Raw genomic sequence first — 17068 nt, forward strand, 5'->3', positions numbered from 1 at the left:
AGCATGAGCCGTAATAAGCCTGTTTGCCTCCTCCTCTCCCCCGCACCTGTCCCGCCCTTGTGTGCACACCTATCCACCAGCCTGTCCCTCCCACCTGCCGTGTGTAATAATCGTAACAGCTCCGTGTATTTGTATATAATCAGATTAACAGTAATTGCTCTAAAATTAATGTGTTCATTAATTTTAACTCTAAAGTCAGCATATAATCGCTTTAAAAAATACACTTTACAAAAACAAAGATTAGAGAAATTTGATTATGTTATTAAATATATGAAATTAAATCATATCACCAACAAAAGCTTGTCCGCCCTTTGAGATGAATATATGAGATGAATAAATAATGAGTCAACTACATTATTTTTTTCTTCCGGGAAACACGAACATCATCATAAAACAATATACATTACTTCTCTTTACATTTTCTCCCTTGAGCTGGCTACTTTACTGTAAAAAGCACCATATTTAACACAATAATATGGTACTTTTCATATTTTTGGAGAAACATTAAACAAAATAAAGCTGCCCAAGATAATATAAATTTGAAACACTCCAATTCTCTCACAAACACGTAGGAAAACAGCAGCACGTCCTTGTTATTTCAGTTCGTATAATGTTTCTACCGTTTTTTTCCCCGGTAAACACGGTGACGATACAACAAATAAAGACATCCTCGAGGTCACAGAAGGTTACAGGTTTGACGCGCCACTCTTTTCTCTCCGCCACCAGGATCACCGGACATTGTAACTGTGGAGAGGTTTGATGTAATGAATCCAGTCTTATTTTCGTTCCATTCTTCCTGGAAACACCCCAACGTAATGTTAAATACAATGTAACATCCTCGAGGCCGCAGGAGAATACAAGCTTGAAACAACAATTCTCTCGTAGCTTCATGAGAAACAAGTTCCTATTGTTGTTTTACATTCTGGGAGTCTCACCGACGCAATACTAAATGCAACTTAATTATTCAAGGCCACAAGAGGAAGTAGTTTTGCTGCAGGAGAATTCTCTTCCCAGCCCAGGAAGTCTCGACGTTGTTTCTGCAACTACTGATTCTGAGATATGTAAATCCTGCATTCTTTTTTTTCTTTGCTGTCTCGTATCTTTTTGGTCAGTCACAACTATCTTAATTTTTTTTTAGATAGATAAATGATTCTGTTTTTTATTGTTTTCGTTTTATAGTTTTTTATATATCAGGAGTGACCACGAGAAGCTTCAGAAACTTAAAAACCCTTTCTTCTAGCGGATCAGGTAAAAAAATAATAGAAAAATAGTTTCTCAAGATAGTTACATTTTCATTTCCTTACCATACCCATTTATTTCACTTCAAGGAAGATGACAACAGCAAAAACGGCCTATGAAATACTTGAAAAAAATTCTTTTCCCGGACGACCGATGATGGAAACGAAATGATAAACAATTCAGTCTGTCCTTAGAGTTTCCTACACATATACTTTTCTGTACCATTTTTATTTTCATTTCATTTCAACAGCCTTCTCAATGGTTCAGATATCACCAACATCCTTCTTTTCATGGAGGACGCAGGTAGAGACAAAAAGCTTTTCTGTATCATTTTCATTTTTCTTTCATTTCAACAGCCTTTTTCAATGGTTCAGGTATCACCAACATCCTTCCTTTCATGGAGGACGCAGGTATAGAAAAAAGCGAGAGATAAAAACATAAAAACGAGACAAAAAAATAAAAACGGGTGCGAGTCTTAAGCTGATCGCACAAAGCCAGGTGTGCGCCAGGTGTGTCCGCTCCCAGTGACTCTCACGGCGAGGCGCCGGATCACTGATTCGCGTCCATTATCCTCTGCTGACACACTTCCAGCAGGGTTTTTCATTCGTTATTGATTTCCTCCCACCTGTTTTGTATATTTCCGATTTACCTATTTCGTACACTTAAGAATGTGGGAGTTCTCTTTAGTATTTGAGGTATTTCTGAGTTTAGGTTACAGGTTTTATACTTCTTTTCTATTAGCTCAATATGTTTCTATATATTTCGTGTTACATTTTTGTGTTGATCAGTGAGGAAGTTTTTCATTTGTATTTCATGCCCTTCTGTATTTATGATTGAAGTTTTCAGTTTTTTCCTATCAGTTTTATTTATTCCAATCGACTTCCTGTAGTATTTCACAACCTGTGGTCTCCGTTGACGAAAGCTGGAATATTTATAACGTTGTTGTGATCGAGCATAAAATAAAAGAGGACTGAGAGATCAAACAAAATGATAAGCGTGTTCCTGCGCCGGACAAACTCGATCTTTTTTGCGTCGTTTTCCTTTTTTTTCCCCCCGAGTCCTCCATCAAAGGAAAAATGATGAATTGTTTTATTTTTAGCCTTTGAAGGGCTGTTTTCGTTATCGACCTTAAAATATTGAAAAAGACCAGAAAGAAAAAAAAAAAGATATGAAACTTGAAAAAAAAGGGATTGTGGGCCTAAAAAACGGTTGTGTGTATAACGTTAAAACTGCAATACTTCCCCTTCGTTTTCTCCCCCCAAGTTGAAAGTCGCGTTGTAAAGAAAAGTTTCCGGCCTCTCGCTTCTTCACGTGCCGCTAAACTTTCTGCAGTGAGTTGGAGACAAAGAGAGAAAGAAAGTGACCACTGGGCCTCCACAACTCTTTTCTTCCTCTTCGGAGTCGGGCAAAAATTTTCGCTACTCTATTTCTTTTCTCGATACTTATAACAACAACATTTTCAGTACATTAAAAACTCCCTGGATTTTGATAAGGTTATTCCTAATTTAACAGTTTTTAAGTATATTTTTCCTTCATGTATTTTTGATCACCTTAATGAGTTTTTGAAGGTGAAAGCACTCAACTCAGAGAAGGCGGACAAGCTTTGTATTCTTACAATAATTATTTACATGTTTCAGTGTCTGTGTGAGTGAGTGTGTGAGCGTGTGTGCGTGTGTGTGTGTAGGGGTGGGTGGGTGTCGCATCTGGTGCGTCACACGATCCACCAGCGACCACTTCACTCCCTCCACTTCACACACACCCCTTCTTCCATTAAACTCTCTAATCGTCAACTCTTCCTTTTTTCCCCCTCTAAGTAAAGTTCGCCAATTTGTCCAGACCATTTCACTTACTCTTCACCAGGAGAGTGTCTGGAGAATTGAGTCAATGTATACACATCAAATATTGTACAAAATTAAACCAATCACACTTCATTTTGGCAATATTGGATGATCACACCCCATCTCAGTTTCCCAAGGTACTTTTTCCTGATGTGCGTACTAATTGGTATGGTGTGTACGGATTGGCAAACATAAAACGCCGAGCATCCATTTGTCCGTTGTCCGTGCATCTGTGTCCGTGTCCGAGCCGTGTCCGAATCCATGACAGTAATAGGTCAAACAAGTGGTACAAGGCAGGACCACCAACTCACCCTGCCCCGACTTTGGTTACACTTTTTCTCCCTTCAATATCACGCCGCCTCAAAAGTTCAGTATGTTGAGTTAAAATCATATTCAACGCACGTCAAGGATACGGATACAGACACGAATGCCTTACAAATGGATGCCCGGCTGGAGTGGAGCAGAAGCGTGTGGTGTGTTGTCCGTTGTGTCCACCCAGTGTCCACTAACTCCCCGTCCCCTGGCAGTGGTTGTCCAAGCCCCGCCCCGCCCCGCCCAAACCCGCCCCGACGCTCTCCAGACGGCTGGGCGCTCTGTTCCCTGCTCCATCTCTGTTTAATTGTCCCCCTGTGTGAAAACCCCATGCCCCAAACGCATCCCCTTAACAGGTACCCCCGCACAGCCCCGTGTCTAAAGCCCTTCCCCCAGACAGACCATTAAAGGGGAGCATTGCATTCTCTTATTGGAACACGGTGATCTGATAAGCCCCTCAGCCCCCTCTCTGACCCTCCCTCCCCCTCCCCCAGACTTTGCTCCCATACCAGACAGACCTCGCCGGGACGTTAGAGGCCATGACGTTCTCTTTTAACTGGTGTGTGGGACCCTGACTCCCCCACTGTGCCCTCCTCTCACCATGGTCCCCCGCGACGAGTTTTAGCAAATGTGATTTTCCTAATGAGACATGAAAGTAATATCCTCGCTGCAAGGCCCGAAGTGATAAAAATGCAGCCACTTCATTTGCGTGTGTCAGGAGTCCGGCGACTGTCTGGCTGTTGTCCGTGTTTTATAATGTCACAATCTTGGCTTGCCCTCCCCTCCCCTCCCCCCTCCCTTCACTCTCTCTGACATGACATTAAACAACTAACTAACCAAACCTTTGCATCATCCTGACTCTGGTGGCATGGAAATTATCTTAACAAAACCCATTTGGATGCTGAGGCTAAAATCAAAAAATTTAAATTTGAATCATTTCTGAAATGTTGAATTTACAGCAAACCCACGATGATAGAAGATGACACCCCACAGAGGCCCAGAATCCACTGAGATCAGAAAGAGTAAACAAAAAAGTTAATTTAAGAGCATATATTAAATAAAAGCAATTTTCTTACAGTGAATCCAAGACAGTTAAACAAAGAGAAGATTAGACTAAAAGTAAATTCAAAACAGCAATACCAGACAGTAATTAAAAAGAGGTAAAACTCATAACATTGAACCCAAAATTATAAAACAGAGAGGTCCAAAATCCACAGGGATGAAAAAGAGTAAATTCAATTAGAATACATGTAACTTAATGAACTAATGGAATCAAGGAGCAGGGAGCACACACACACACACACACACACACACACACACACACACACACACACACATAGAGGCCCATCCCCGTCGGAGCAGTGCCCGGGCGAGGGGTGACCACCTGCCATAACCTTCTTGTTGTGTTCCCTTGGTGGGCGGAGCTAGGCCGCTGACGTCACTAGAGGGCGGGGCGACCCTCATTGCGTCACTGGAGGGGGCGTGCCGCTCCCTCGCACCTGGCCTGCCCCCCGCCATCACGCTCTCCTGTGACGACGTGTCCTGCTTGTACGTACCTCTACAGTGCCCACGTGCTTCACCACACATACGCACAAGGACACGGACACGATCATCAATACATACATACATACATACATACATACATACATACATACATACATACATACATACATACATACAAAACGTACCCACGTTCCCCCCACCACTCAATCACACTCACACACACACACACACACACACACACACACACACACACACGTCAAGCACCGCAAACACATGCATACATTCACACAAGCTTGAAATGAATAAATCCACAACGCTTTTTATTTCTAAAGCACTTCTTTGTCGTGGGTAATTACTATGTTGCTCTAATTCTAATCTTCCTTAAACAGAGTAGTGAAAATGTTACGTAGAAATTGTGTAGTGTTGTGTAGTCTAATTTTACGCACAGGTGTAAACAGTAAACATCTCTTCTATGACACGGATTCTATTGTGGACACACCAAGAGATCTATGCACAGACTTAATAATTCACCAACAGGTCTTTTTCTTCCTACAGGCGATAGGAAAATACTCTGCACGCCTTATCTAATTCCCTTAACAACGATCACTCTGATGGACATGGATTCTCTTTTGGACACACTTCGAGATCTCTGCACAGACTTAATAATTCACCAACAGGTCTTTTTTATTCCCACAGGCTATAGGAAATTACTCAGCACGCCTTACCTAATTCCCTTAACAACGACCACACACACAAAGATTCTCATGTGAACACGCCTCTAGAGCTATGCAAGGAGGCCATTCATTAAGCTCCAACAGGTATTTTTAATCCTACATGCTATAAAAAATTACTCAGTACACCTTTATCTCATCTCCTTAAAACCCATCACTCTAACAGACACAAATTACCATGTTGACACACCTCTACATTTATGCACACACTGTAAATTAAGCACAAGCAGGTATTTTTAATCGTACAAGTCATAAAACATCATTCAACAGCCCTTCTTCTGATACCCTTGACACCAATCACTCATACAGACGCTGATTCTGCTATGGACAAGCCTCAAGATCTATTTAACAAGTCTTTTTAATCCTACATGCTATAAAACATCATTCATCGCCCTTTATATGATCCCCTGAACACTTATCACTTCTATAAACGCCGTACGGACTATAACTGGTACCTCTTCATGTATATTCCCTCCCATAATTAAATCTCATCATAAGTAAACGAATCCAAAGCAAACAGTAACAACGCAGGTCTTTTTAAATCTTACATGCTATAAAAACTCACTCAGCCCCCTTGATATGATTCCCCGATCACCCTCAAAGACGCCGTACAGACTTAAAATTGGTACCTTTTCACTTATCTTTCCCTCTCCTACACTTCATCATGAGTAAACGAATCCAAGTCAAACAGCAACAAACAGATAATCGTAAATGCTGCAAAATAGTCAGCACCCCTTGATCTGATCCCCTTGACACCTAGCATATAGTTGACGCCTCTTCAACTGTATTTCCCTTTATTAACTTTCACCATAGATAAACAAATTCACATCAAACAGTAACAGCACAGGGCCAGACACCGTGACTCGGGAGGTCGTTCAGAAAGCCTCGCCCGGTGTGGCATAATGCATCGTGCTGTGAGCGTGCTGAATAAGTCTGTATGGATGCTACGCGGGGCTTGATATATTCACGACGCATGACAGCGCCGACATTCCATATTAAACAACGCTAGGTCCACATCATAAAGGGTACATGTTGATCCTTTATATTTTGAGGTCAACAAATATTTACATGTCTTTTGTTGTTTTTAGTCTTTTTCTTCACTGCACTTGCTTCTGTCCTGTTGAACGCTATATTAAACAACGCTAGGTCTGCATTATAAAAGGCAGGTGTTGATCTTTTCTACTTTGAGGTCAACAAATGCTCGCTTCTTTCCTGTTGTTGTTGTTTTTCTTTTCCATCATCATGCTTATGTCCTATTAAACGCAATAATATACAAAGTTAGGTCAACATCATAAAGGGTTTGTGTTGATCTTTTCTACTAACAGATCAACAAATATTTGCTTCTCTCTTGCTGTCATTTGTCTCCTCCTTTATCACGCTTGCTTATGTCCTATTAATTAAACACTGTGTTGAACAACGTTAGGTCAACATCATAAACTGTATATACTGATCCTTTTTTTATTTACAGGTCAACACATATTCACCTCTTTCCTGTTGTACTTTGTCCTTTCCTAAGTCCTATCTCACCCCTTTTTCTCGATTGTTTTCTTTAAGACCTTTCTTGTCCCCGTCATCCTTTTCACAGACTGACGAGTAAATGTCTTCTCCCCTTCCTTTTCTTCCTTTTTCTTATCTCTTCTCCTCTTCATAAATCTTTATTCCGCCTCTTAATATACTCCCTCTCTTATCTTTTCCTTTTTATTATCTTTCTTTCCTCCGCTATTTTTTTGTAGGCTGACTTTTGTTATGGTGGCCTCCTTGCGTAATACCTTGGCAAACAGAAATTCGCATAAATCTTAACAGTCCATCATTCTCTTGTTCTAATATTCAAAGGACTTTTAATAATGTCAACACACCATCGATCGCGTGTTACTTCTAAATCAAACCATAATTTCATCTTGTAAAAAGCGAAACCAAATTAGACAAACATTCATATTCATTTCACCAAAGCTTCTTTTAGACTTCAATTCGTATAATCCTAAATACATATCACTGTCTTGATTTCGAGTTCAAAACACCTTAAAAATTACAATATTCAGAGAGCATCAATACAACACTACCAGCAAAATTAATCAAGAACATAACCTGAAAAACCCAAAGTCTCCCAGCACTCATTTCACGAACGCTGCCCACACTTAAATTCGTATCAACTAAAATCTATATTAATCATTCTCTTTCATGGCGGTGAGATGTCGGCTGCGTCTTGTGTGTTGGTGCGCCTGACAGGTGAATGGGGTGTCAGGACGCGTGTTTCGGGCTGGCTGGTTAAAGGATGAAGCAATAAATACCGAGAAATTATCGGTCCTACATCAACAGCAAAATTAAGCAAGAACATAACCACATAAATCCTTCATTCGTTCAACACTCATTTCACGAACGCTGCTCTTAAGCTTCAATTCTAATCCTAACCTGAATATCACCCCCTAGAATTCGTGCTCAAAAGACCCTAAATAACACCCAGAAATCATCACTCCTACATTACAAGGAAAATTAATCAAGATTCACCCAACACTCATTTCACGAACGCTGCTCTTAAGCTTCAATTCTAATCCTAACCTGAATATCACTCCCTAGAATTCGTGCTCAAAAGACCCTAAATAACACCCAGAAATCATCACTCCTACATTACCAGGAAAATTAATCAAGATCATAACCTGAAAAAAACAAAATTCACCCAACACATTTCATAAACGCTGCTCTTAAACTTCAATTACTGGGGACTTTAAAAACTGTTTCACCTCGACTTTGGTTTCGGCTCTCGACGGCTGACCAGACCAGGTGCACAAAGAATCTCAGGTGACTCTCCATCCTCATTACCCGGACCACTTTGCGACACGTTACCTGCTTCGCCAACACACCTGGAGCGAGACCCAACACTTTATATTTTCTTGCCGCTCGCTGTGAGTGATACGCGACAAAGGCGGAAATGAGATGGTTGAGGAGAAAGAGTGTGCGAGTGTGTGTGTGAGTGTGGGGACCGAGAAAGGGGGTGAGGGGTAAGTGCCGCAAAACAGAGTATTAGTAAAAATAAAAATTGTGAGTGTATGTGTGTGAGGGTTGAAGGGTGGGGGTAAATAGTGCTAAAAAGAGTATCAGCAAGATGAAAGTGTGTGTTTGTGTGCGTGTGCCTGTGCGTGTGTGTGTGTGTGTATGTGTGTGTGTGAGCGTAAGGGGTGAAGAGGATGGGGGTAAAGGGCGTCAGAAAGAATATTAATAAGAGAACGTACAGGAGTAATACACGGACAAAGGGTAATTGTGAGATGATTGACGAGACAGCGTGTGACTCTGTGTGTCAGGAGTGGAGGGGGGGTGGAGGTGGAGGGTAAGGAGCGCAAGAAAAAGTATTAATAAGAGCAAGAACGTGAGTAATAGGCGGACGAAGAGTAATTGTCAGAGGAGTTTAAGAAATTGCAGAAATTGGCGCTGGAAATAGACTGGAAGGATTATACGAAATTACGGACTTGGTGAAAGTGGGGAGGAAATGAAGAGAGGTGGAGAAAGGAGAGAGAGAGAGAGAGAGAGAGAGAGAGAGAGAGAGAGAGAGAGAGAGAGAGAGAGAGAGAGAGAGAGAGAGAGAGTCAATAAACGAATTTACGGCGAGAATAAATTTTGACTGCACATACTAAAGCGATACACATTCTCTCTCTCTCTCTCTCTCTCTCTCTCACACACACACACACACACACACACACACACACAAATTCAAGACGCAAGACTTGAACATCAGAACATAAAAAAAAAAAATAACATGTCCATTTTTAGAATTTACTGGAATTGGTTCCCGTCATCGACCATTCCCCGAAGAGAAGAGAGAGAGAGAGAGAGAGAGAGAGAGAGAATGTGTTGAGTATGTGTTTGCGTGTATGTCTGTATTTAAGCTTTAGAAAAGAGGATGTTAGGCAAGGCAAGAGGAAAAGGAGAAGAGAAGTGAAGGAAGGAGAGAAGGGAGAGAAGAGAGGAGAAAGGAAAAAAAGTGAAGGAAGAAGTGAAGGGAGAGAAAGCATTAGAAAAGAGAAGTGAAGGAGAGGAGAAATAAATGAAGGAGCGAAGGGAGAGAAAAGAGGAGATAGAAGAGGAGAAGTGAAGGAAGTAGCGAAGGGAGAGAAGCGAGGAGAAAGTTGAGAAGTGAAGGAAGGAGGGAAGGGAAAGAAAAGAGGAGAAAGAAGAGGAGAAATGAAGGAAGGAGCGAAGGGAGAGTAAAGAGGAGAAAAGGAGAGGAGAAGTGAAGGAAGGAGGGAAGGGAGAGTCAAGAGGAGAAAGGAGAAGAGAAGTGATGGAAGGCGGGAAGGGAGAGTAAAGAGGAGAAAGGAGAAGAGAAGTGATGGAAGGCGGGAAGGGGGAGTAAAGAGGAGAAAGGAGAAGAGAAGTGATGGAAGGAGATAAATGAAATAAGGAGCGAAGGGAGAGAAAAGAGGAGAAAAGGAGAGGAGAAGGGAGAGTAAAGAGGAGAAATGGAGAGGAGAAGTGAAGGAAGGAGGGAAAGGAAAGGAAGAAGGAGAAAGGTGAAGAGGCAGTGATTAATTTTCTAGTAGAGGAGCTAATCTTTTGACTCTGAGGGGAGAGAACACGTTGATAGGCCTAATTATTTCTTGTTAGAGAGAGAGAGAGAGAGAGAGAGAGAGAGAGAGATGGAAAGGGAAGAGGGGAGGAAAAATAAGAAGGAAAGGAAGTTACACAGATAGAGAGATAGATAGTGATAAATATGGTCAGGAACGGAAGATTGAAGAGGGAGGAAGAAGCAAAGAAGAGAGGAAGGGAGAGGGAGGAAGATAGAAGAGGAAGACAGAGGCAAGGAGGAAAAGGGAAAAGGGAAGTGAGTTATATGGATGGAAAGTGAGACATAGAGATAGAAGGACTCATGAAAGGAAGATTAAAGAGGGAGGAAGAAGCAAAGAGAGAGGGAGAGAAAGAGAGAAGGAGAGTGAGGAAAAGAAAATATATGGGGGTCAGGAGAAACGGGAGAGAAGGGAAGGCACGCTGGGAGAGGAGAGAGAGAGAGAGGGAGTGATGGGGGAAGGACAGGGAGGAAGGGAGATGGAGGGGGATGGGGGTCGTGTTGTTGTCATCGTTTTTCATTAATGGCTGCCAATTACTCTTCATTCGGGTGAATTACCTTGATGAGCCATTTTAGCTTAATTAGTCATCGAGATCACCATTTAGAGCGTAATGGCTTCTTTGTGCCCCCGCCCGCACCTACCTTTTCAAAATCATTCTCCTCCCTTTCAACGCACTTCATTCTCTCTCTTTAAGTTCTTGTCAGTTCTCCCTCTAGTTCGTTTTTTTAGTTGGTCTGTTTTTATTTTTTTTTTATTTTTCTTATTTTTCTTCATTCTGCTCCTTTAAAATTTGTGTCATTCCTCCTTTCATGTTCTTTGTTTTTCGATGTTTTATTTTGACCTTTCGACTTTTTCACTTTAACTCACTTCATTCTCCGTTTGTGGGGTTTTTTTTTGGGGGGGTTGATTCAAAATTTCGACCTCTTTACATTTTTGACTCACTTCATTCTCTCCTTTTGATGTCATGTCATTTTTAACTTTTCCGTGTTTTTTTATGGCATTTTTAACTTTTCCGTGTTTTTTTATGGCATTTTTTACTTTTCCGTGTTTTTTGTCATGGCATTTTTAACTTTTCCGTGTTTTTTATGGCATTTTTTACTTTTCCGTGTTTTTTTATGGCATTTTTTACTTTTCCGTGTTTTTTTATGGCATTTTTTACTTTTCCGTGTTTTTTCATGGCATTTTTTACTTTTCCGTGTTTTTTCATGCCATTTTTAACTTTTCCTTGTTTTTTTATGGCATTTTTTACTTTTCCGTGTTTTTTTATGGCATTTTTTACTTTTCCGTGTTTTTTCATGGCATTTTTTACTTTTCCGTGTTTTTTCATGCCATTTTTAACTTTTCCTTGTTTTTTTATGGCATTTTTTACTTTTCCGTGTTTTTTTATGGCATTTTTAACTTTTCCGTGTTTTTTTATGGCATTTTTAACTTTTCCGTGTTTTTTTATGGCATTTTTTACTTTTCCTTGTTTTTTCATGGCATTTTTAACTTCGTGTTCTTTTTTTTTCGATGGCTTGTACTGACCTGTCGACTTTTTCACTTTTTACTAATCTCATTCCGTCCCTTTTAATTCTTATCATTCTCCCTCTGTGTGTTTTTCCGATAGTTTGTTTTGACTTTTTGATATTGAATTCACTTCTTGCTGACGTCATTCGCTCCCTTAAAGTTCATGACATTCTACCTTTTATTTGTTTTCCGTGGATTTGTTTCGACTTTTAAGTTTTTTTGATTATAGTTTTAAACATTTATCTTCTTCTATATTTTCCAAAACCTTTCTATTTTAAACCACTTTATTCTCTCTCTTTAAGGACGTGTCATTCTCACTCTTATGCAAGTTTTACGTGGTTTGCTTCGACATTTAGGTTTTCTTTATATAAGTTTTAATATTTACCTTCTTCAAAAACTTTAATAAAAACTCCTCATTTCAAATAACATCCCTTTAAATTCACGCTGTGTTCTCTTTTATGTAGTTTTTAGTTGTTTTGGGCTTCTTTTTGTATTGGTTTAATGATCTTTCAATTTCGAGCCTTTTCCTTTTATGCAGTTTCTAGTTGTTTTGGGCTTCTTTGCATATTGGGTTAATGATCTTTCCATGTCAAACCATTTCCTTTTTAAACCACCTGATTCTCTTTTCAAATTTACGTTGTGTTTTCTCTCTAATGTGGGGTCTTCAGTGGTTTGTTTTTCCTTATTCCGCTTTTCCGTGGTGGTTTTTATCGCAATTATTATCTTGATCTTTGTTCGCTTACTGCCCTTATAAAATTTACTTACTATTCACAAGTGGCGTCCTCCTCTCTTTGAATTTCACGTCACTCTCCCTTTATTTGCCTCGGGAGCTTCATTCCTCCGATTCTGTGTATATTGTTCTTTCGTTGTTTGCCCTCAGAGCTTTATGTTATTGCTTTTCAATGAGTCTCGTTCTCTTTGTTTTGTGTTCGTCTGTTGTCTTTGTTTTTCTTTTAAGAAGCGAAATTCTTCTTTGATGGCACATTGTCAGGTTTTTCCTTCATTTCATTGTCTGATTTTTTACTACTCATACAAATTTCATCGTTCATTCGTTTTTTGTTTTTTCTGTATTCTCGTTTCCCTTTAGCTTTCTTTCATTAGGTAAAGTCATATGCTAATTCAACCACCGTTTATTCGTTTACTGATCCCTCTCATTTAGCCATTCCTCAGTTCCCACTTGCATAAATAGAGAAACGACGAATAAGTGTGAATATAAAACGAGGCTATTGCAAGGGCAGTCATGAGGAAGGGAAAATGTTATAAATGGGAAGCGAGGAGGAGGAAGGGAGGAAGTCCGAGTGTGCGGAGGAAAAGTACAGATTGAAAGCGAGGGGAGGACAAGTGGGGAACGAGAGGAAAAACAACAGGTACGAAAAGAAACATGAAACAATAGAAAAGGAGAGGCGAGACATGAGAGAAACTGAATTGCGCTTTGCTGGAAGACGAAGGGAAAGAAACAGAGTGAAAGGAAAGATTTAATGCAGAGAAAAATTATAACCAAGACGAGTATAATAGGAAAGGAGGGAGAGGAAGCGTTGAGAAAATTAGTTGTGCTTTGGGAGAGGAAAATAATTCGTTTGAGAAGAAAGGATAAATGAAGAAAAGCAAACAACAGAGGGAAGAAGGAAAGCAATGAGGAAAATAAATCGATGCAGAAGAAAGGATAAATGAAGAGAAGGAATTAGAAAAGGAAACAACAGAAGAGGTAACAATGGCCAATATGGATAAATGAAGAAAAGCAAACAATAGAGGGAAGAAGGAAACAGAAAAAAAAAGATAAATAAAAAAGCCCAATATGCTTCAAAAACTGGGTTGCCATACCATACGATATTTTGTGTGATTTGAGAAAAGAAAAAGATTGATTGAAAAGAAAAGATAAATGAAGAAAAGTAAACAATGAGAAGAGAAAACAAAAAAAAGAGAAGTAACAAAGACCCAATATCCTTCAAAAACTGGGGTTGCCATACCTATTATTTTTCTGGGGTATTACTAAGACATATTTTTCCTACGGCCGCGGGGGAAAACAAGTAACAAGGCCGCCCAGTTCCGCCTGATTAACTTTCCTCGTAATCCTAAAAAGAAAGAAAATGTTACTGTCGAGCCTAGGCGAGGTCAAGGAAGCGTTTGAAGGGAAGGTAATGTAATATCCCTCATAGTCAACACACTTCCCTTCCTTTTGTCCCACATAAATCCACATCTTAACCCTTTCCTCTTCTTTCTTTCTTCTCTTCTTCCTTTACATCCCCTTTTCTCACCCTCTCTTCTTCTTCTGTTTATATATCCCCCAAACTATTGTCTCTTCTTTCTTTCTTCTCTTCTTCCTTTACATCCCCTTTTCTCACCCTCTCTTCTTCTTCTGTTTATATATCCCCCAAACTATTGTCTCTCTTCACTCTTCTCACCCTCTCCTCCTCCTCCTCCTGTTTATCCATTTATCACTGTTAACCCTTTCCTCTTCTTTCTTTCTTCTCTTCTTCCTTTACATCCCCTTTTCTCACCCTCTCTTCTTCTCCATCTGTTTATATATCCCCAAAACTATTGTCTCTCTTCACTCTTCTCACCCTCTCCTCCTCCTCCTCCTGTTTATCCATTTATCACTCAACCCTTTCCTCTTCTTTCTTTCCTTCTCCTCTTCTCCTTCATACCCACTTCTCGCCTTCTCTCATTCTCCTGCTGCTTAACTATATACTATCTTCCTTAACTCTTTCCTCTCTTTATTCTGCTCTTCCTCCTTCATCAGTCTTTCTTACCCTTCCACTCCTTCTTCTCCCGTTTAACTATGCATCATCTTTCGTCTTTTCCTCTCGTCATTCTTTTCATCCTCCTCCATACCTCCTTCTCACCCTCCCTCCTCCTTTTGTTTATATAGCACCCCTAACCCTTTCCTCACTACATTCTTCTCTTCCTCCTTCACATCCCCTTCTCACCTTTCCTCTTTCCTCCCCTGCTTAACTAATTCAGCATAGACTATTCCGTCCCTGCTCACTCTGTTAAAAGTCCCTTCCAGTCCCTTTACGGTAGATCAAGTGAAGGGGGAAGGGAAATGTAGAGGTGTGAGATGAAATATTAAGTGGGAGAGGAGAGTGACGGGAAGCGCGGAGAGGTGAAAGTGAAGGGGAAATTGAGTAAAGATGAAAGCACAGGTGTCAGAAGAAAGGAAAGGTGAAGGAAGAGAAAAATGGAACTCTGAGGAAAGGGGATGCCGGAGGGAAGAAAGAAGGGAAGGAAAGAGAAATCCATTCCATCGAAAAGACATCAAACGTATCCTGAGGGCTTAGTAACACACACACACACACACACACACACACACACACACACACACACACACACACACAGGAGGCAGTAAATCTCGTGTTATTGCCTCATCCTTTAACCAGCCAGCCCGAAACACGCGTCCTGACACCCCATTCACCTGTCCGGCGCACCAACACACAAGACGCAGCCGACATCTCACCGCCATGAAAGAGATTATTCAATACACAACCTCCTCCTCCTCCTCCTCCTCCTCCTCCTCTTTTTTTTTCTTCTACTTTGTTGTTTTTGTTCTTTTCTCCTCTTTCATTTTTTTCTTCTTCCACTTCCTCTCCATCCTCCATTTCCTCCTCCACCTCCACCTCCTCCTCCAGCCGCCTCAGTACACGAGTAGCAATCAGCTCCATTCGTTCATATTTCAAGAGGTGTGTACACGCATTTCATTACGTACACGATTCCCGCGAAGCAAACACAACTGACACAGCATACGTGAACCCTCGGCAAGTGCAGAGTAATGTGCATGTGTAATCCAGCAACCCAGACACGAGTAGACAAGGGAAGGGAAAGTATTGGTGTACGACATACGGGTTCGCAAAGTATGTCATCAAGAGCTTATACTAGGAAAGAGAGAAGAAGGGGAAAAGGAGCACAGTAAAAGAAGGAAAGCTTGTAGAAGATGACATCAAGCTCTTACCGTGGGAAAATGAGAGAGAATAGAAAAAAGGGGTACCTCTGAAATTTAAAGTATGTCATCAAAAGCTTTTACTAGGAAAGAGAGAAGAAGGAGAAAAGAAGCACAGTAAAAGAAGGAAAGCTTGAAGAAGATGACATCAAGCTCTCACCGTAGGAAAATGAGAGAAAGAATAGAAAAAGGGGCACCTCTAAAATTCAAAGTAAGTCATCAAAAGCTTTTACTAGGAAAGAGAGGAGAAAAGAAACACGGTAAAAGAAGGAAAGCTTGTAGAAGATGACATCAAGCTCTTACCGTAGGAAAATGAGAGAGAGAATAGAAAAAAAGGGGCAAATGAAAAGAAGGAATGCAGTACCACCTCTAAAGTTCTTCAAGCATCAATTAGTCTGTTGATCTATTGGTTCATTTATCCTTTAAGTTTCATCGCTTTGTAACTAACGCCCAATCGTCCCTTGAGGCAAAGAGGAGAGAGGCAACACTAGCTCTGAGGAAAGGGAGGCAGCATCAACTCTAACAAAAGGGAGACGTACCAGCTCTAAGATTATTCCGGCATCAACAGATCTGTCGGTTCATTATTTATTTAAAACTTCATCGCTTAGTAATTAACGTACCAATTTTCCCCAGAAGCAAAAATAAAAAGTTAAGGACATCTGCTTGGAGGTGTAATTCTACCCCGACGCCTCGCACGACATGGCTAATCCTCGGGCGCTTAAGTCTCACACCCGGGATGGTCGTACTGAGGGATTTAATTTCCTTTACTTAGAATCGGATCCGCAGACCGCGTGAAGACGGCGCAGTAGCGTATTTACCGTACTAATCCACCTTTCAGAAGGATCTTAAGCCTCCACGATATTCAGGCGAGGAGGAGGAGGACAAGGAAGATAGGAAGAGGAGAAATAGGACGGGGAGGAGAAGGGCGAGAAGAAAAAGGACGAGGAGAAGGAGGAGAGGAGGAGAGGGAAGGAGAAGAGAAGGACAAACAAGAGAAAGAAGAGGAGGAGAGGGAAGGAGAGGAGAAGGACGAACAAGAGAAAGAATAGGAGAGGGAAGGAGAGGAGAAGGACGAAGAGGAGAAAGAAGAGGAGGAGAAGGAGAACGATGAGGGGCTGAAAGAGGGAAAGGATGATGAGAACGAAGAGAACTGCATAAATTCAGATTCAACAGGGACATAGGCAATAATTGGTTTACTAACAGAGTGGTAGATGAGAGGAACAGGCTGAGCAGTCATGTGGTGAGTGCCAATACAATAGTCACATTCAAAAATAGGTTAGATAAATTCAGTGATATCATGTGGGGTTAGATTCACAGGATCTTAGGTTCACAGGAGCTGCCTTGTACAGACCTACCGGCCTCTTGCAGACTCCTACGTTCTTATGTTCTTATGTAGAGAAGGAAGAAGGAATACCAAACAAAACCAGAGGAAAAGAAGGAGGAGAAAGA

General features: G+C 40.8%; 1 protein-coding gene across 2 annotated transcripts in view; it reads left to right on the top strand.

Moving 5' to 3' along the window:
* Positions 1-17068, top strand: part of LOC126985477 (nascent polypeptide-associated complex subunit alpha, muscle-specific form-like) — a 188104-nt gene that overhangs the window by 132040 nt on the left and 38996 nt on the right. Inside the window, exon 4 of one of the 2 annotated variants that reach the window (XM_050840434.1) lies at positions 4818-4937. The exons of the other annotated variant lie outside the window; for it this stretch is intronic. Coding sequence (XP_050696391.1) covers positions 4818-4937 — 120 coding nt within the window. The remainder of the gene's footprint in view (positions 1-4817; positions 4938-17068) is intronic. 2 annotated transcript variants of the gene reach the window in all.

The sequence above is a fragment of the Eriocheir sinensis genome, chromosome 5, assembly GCF_024679095.1.
Source record: "Eriocheir sinensis breed Jianghai 21 chromosome 5, ASM2467909v1, whole genome shotgun sequence".
In the NCBI taxonomy this organism is placed as follows: Eukaryota; Metazoa; Arthropoda; class Malacostraca; order Decapoda; family Varunidae; genus Eriocheir; species Eriocheir sinensis.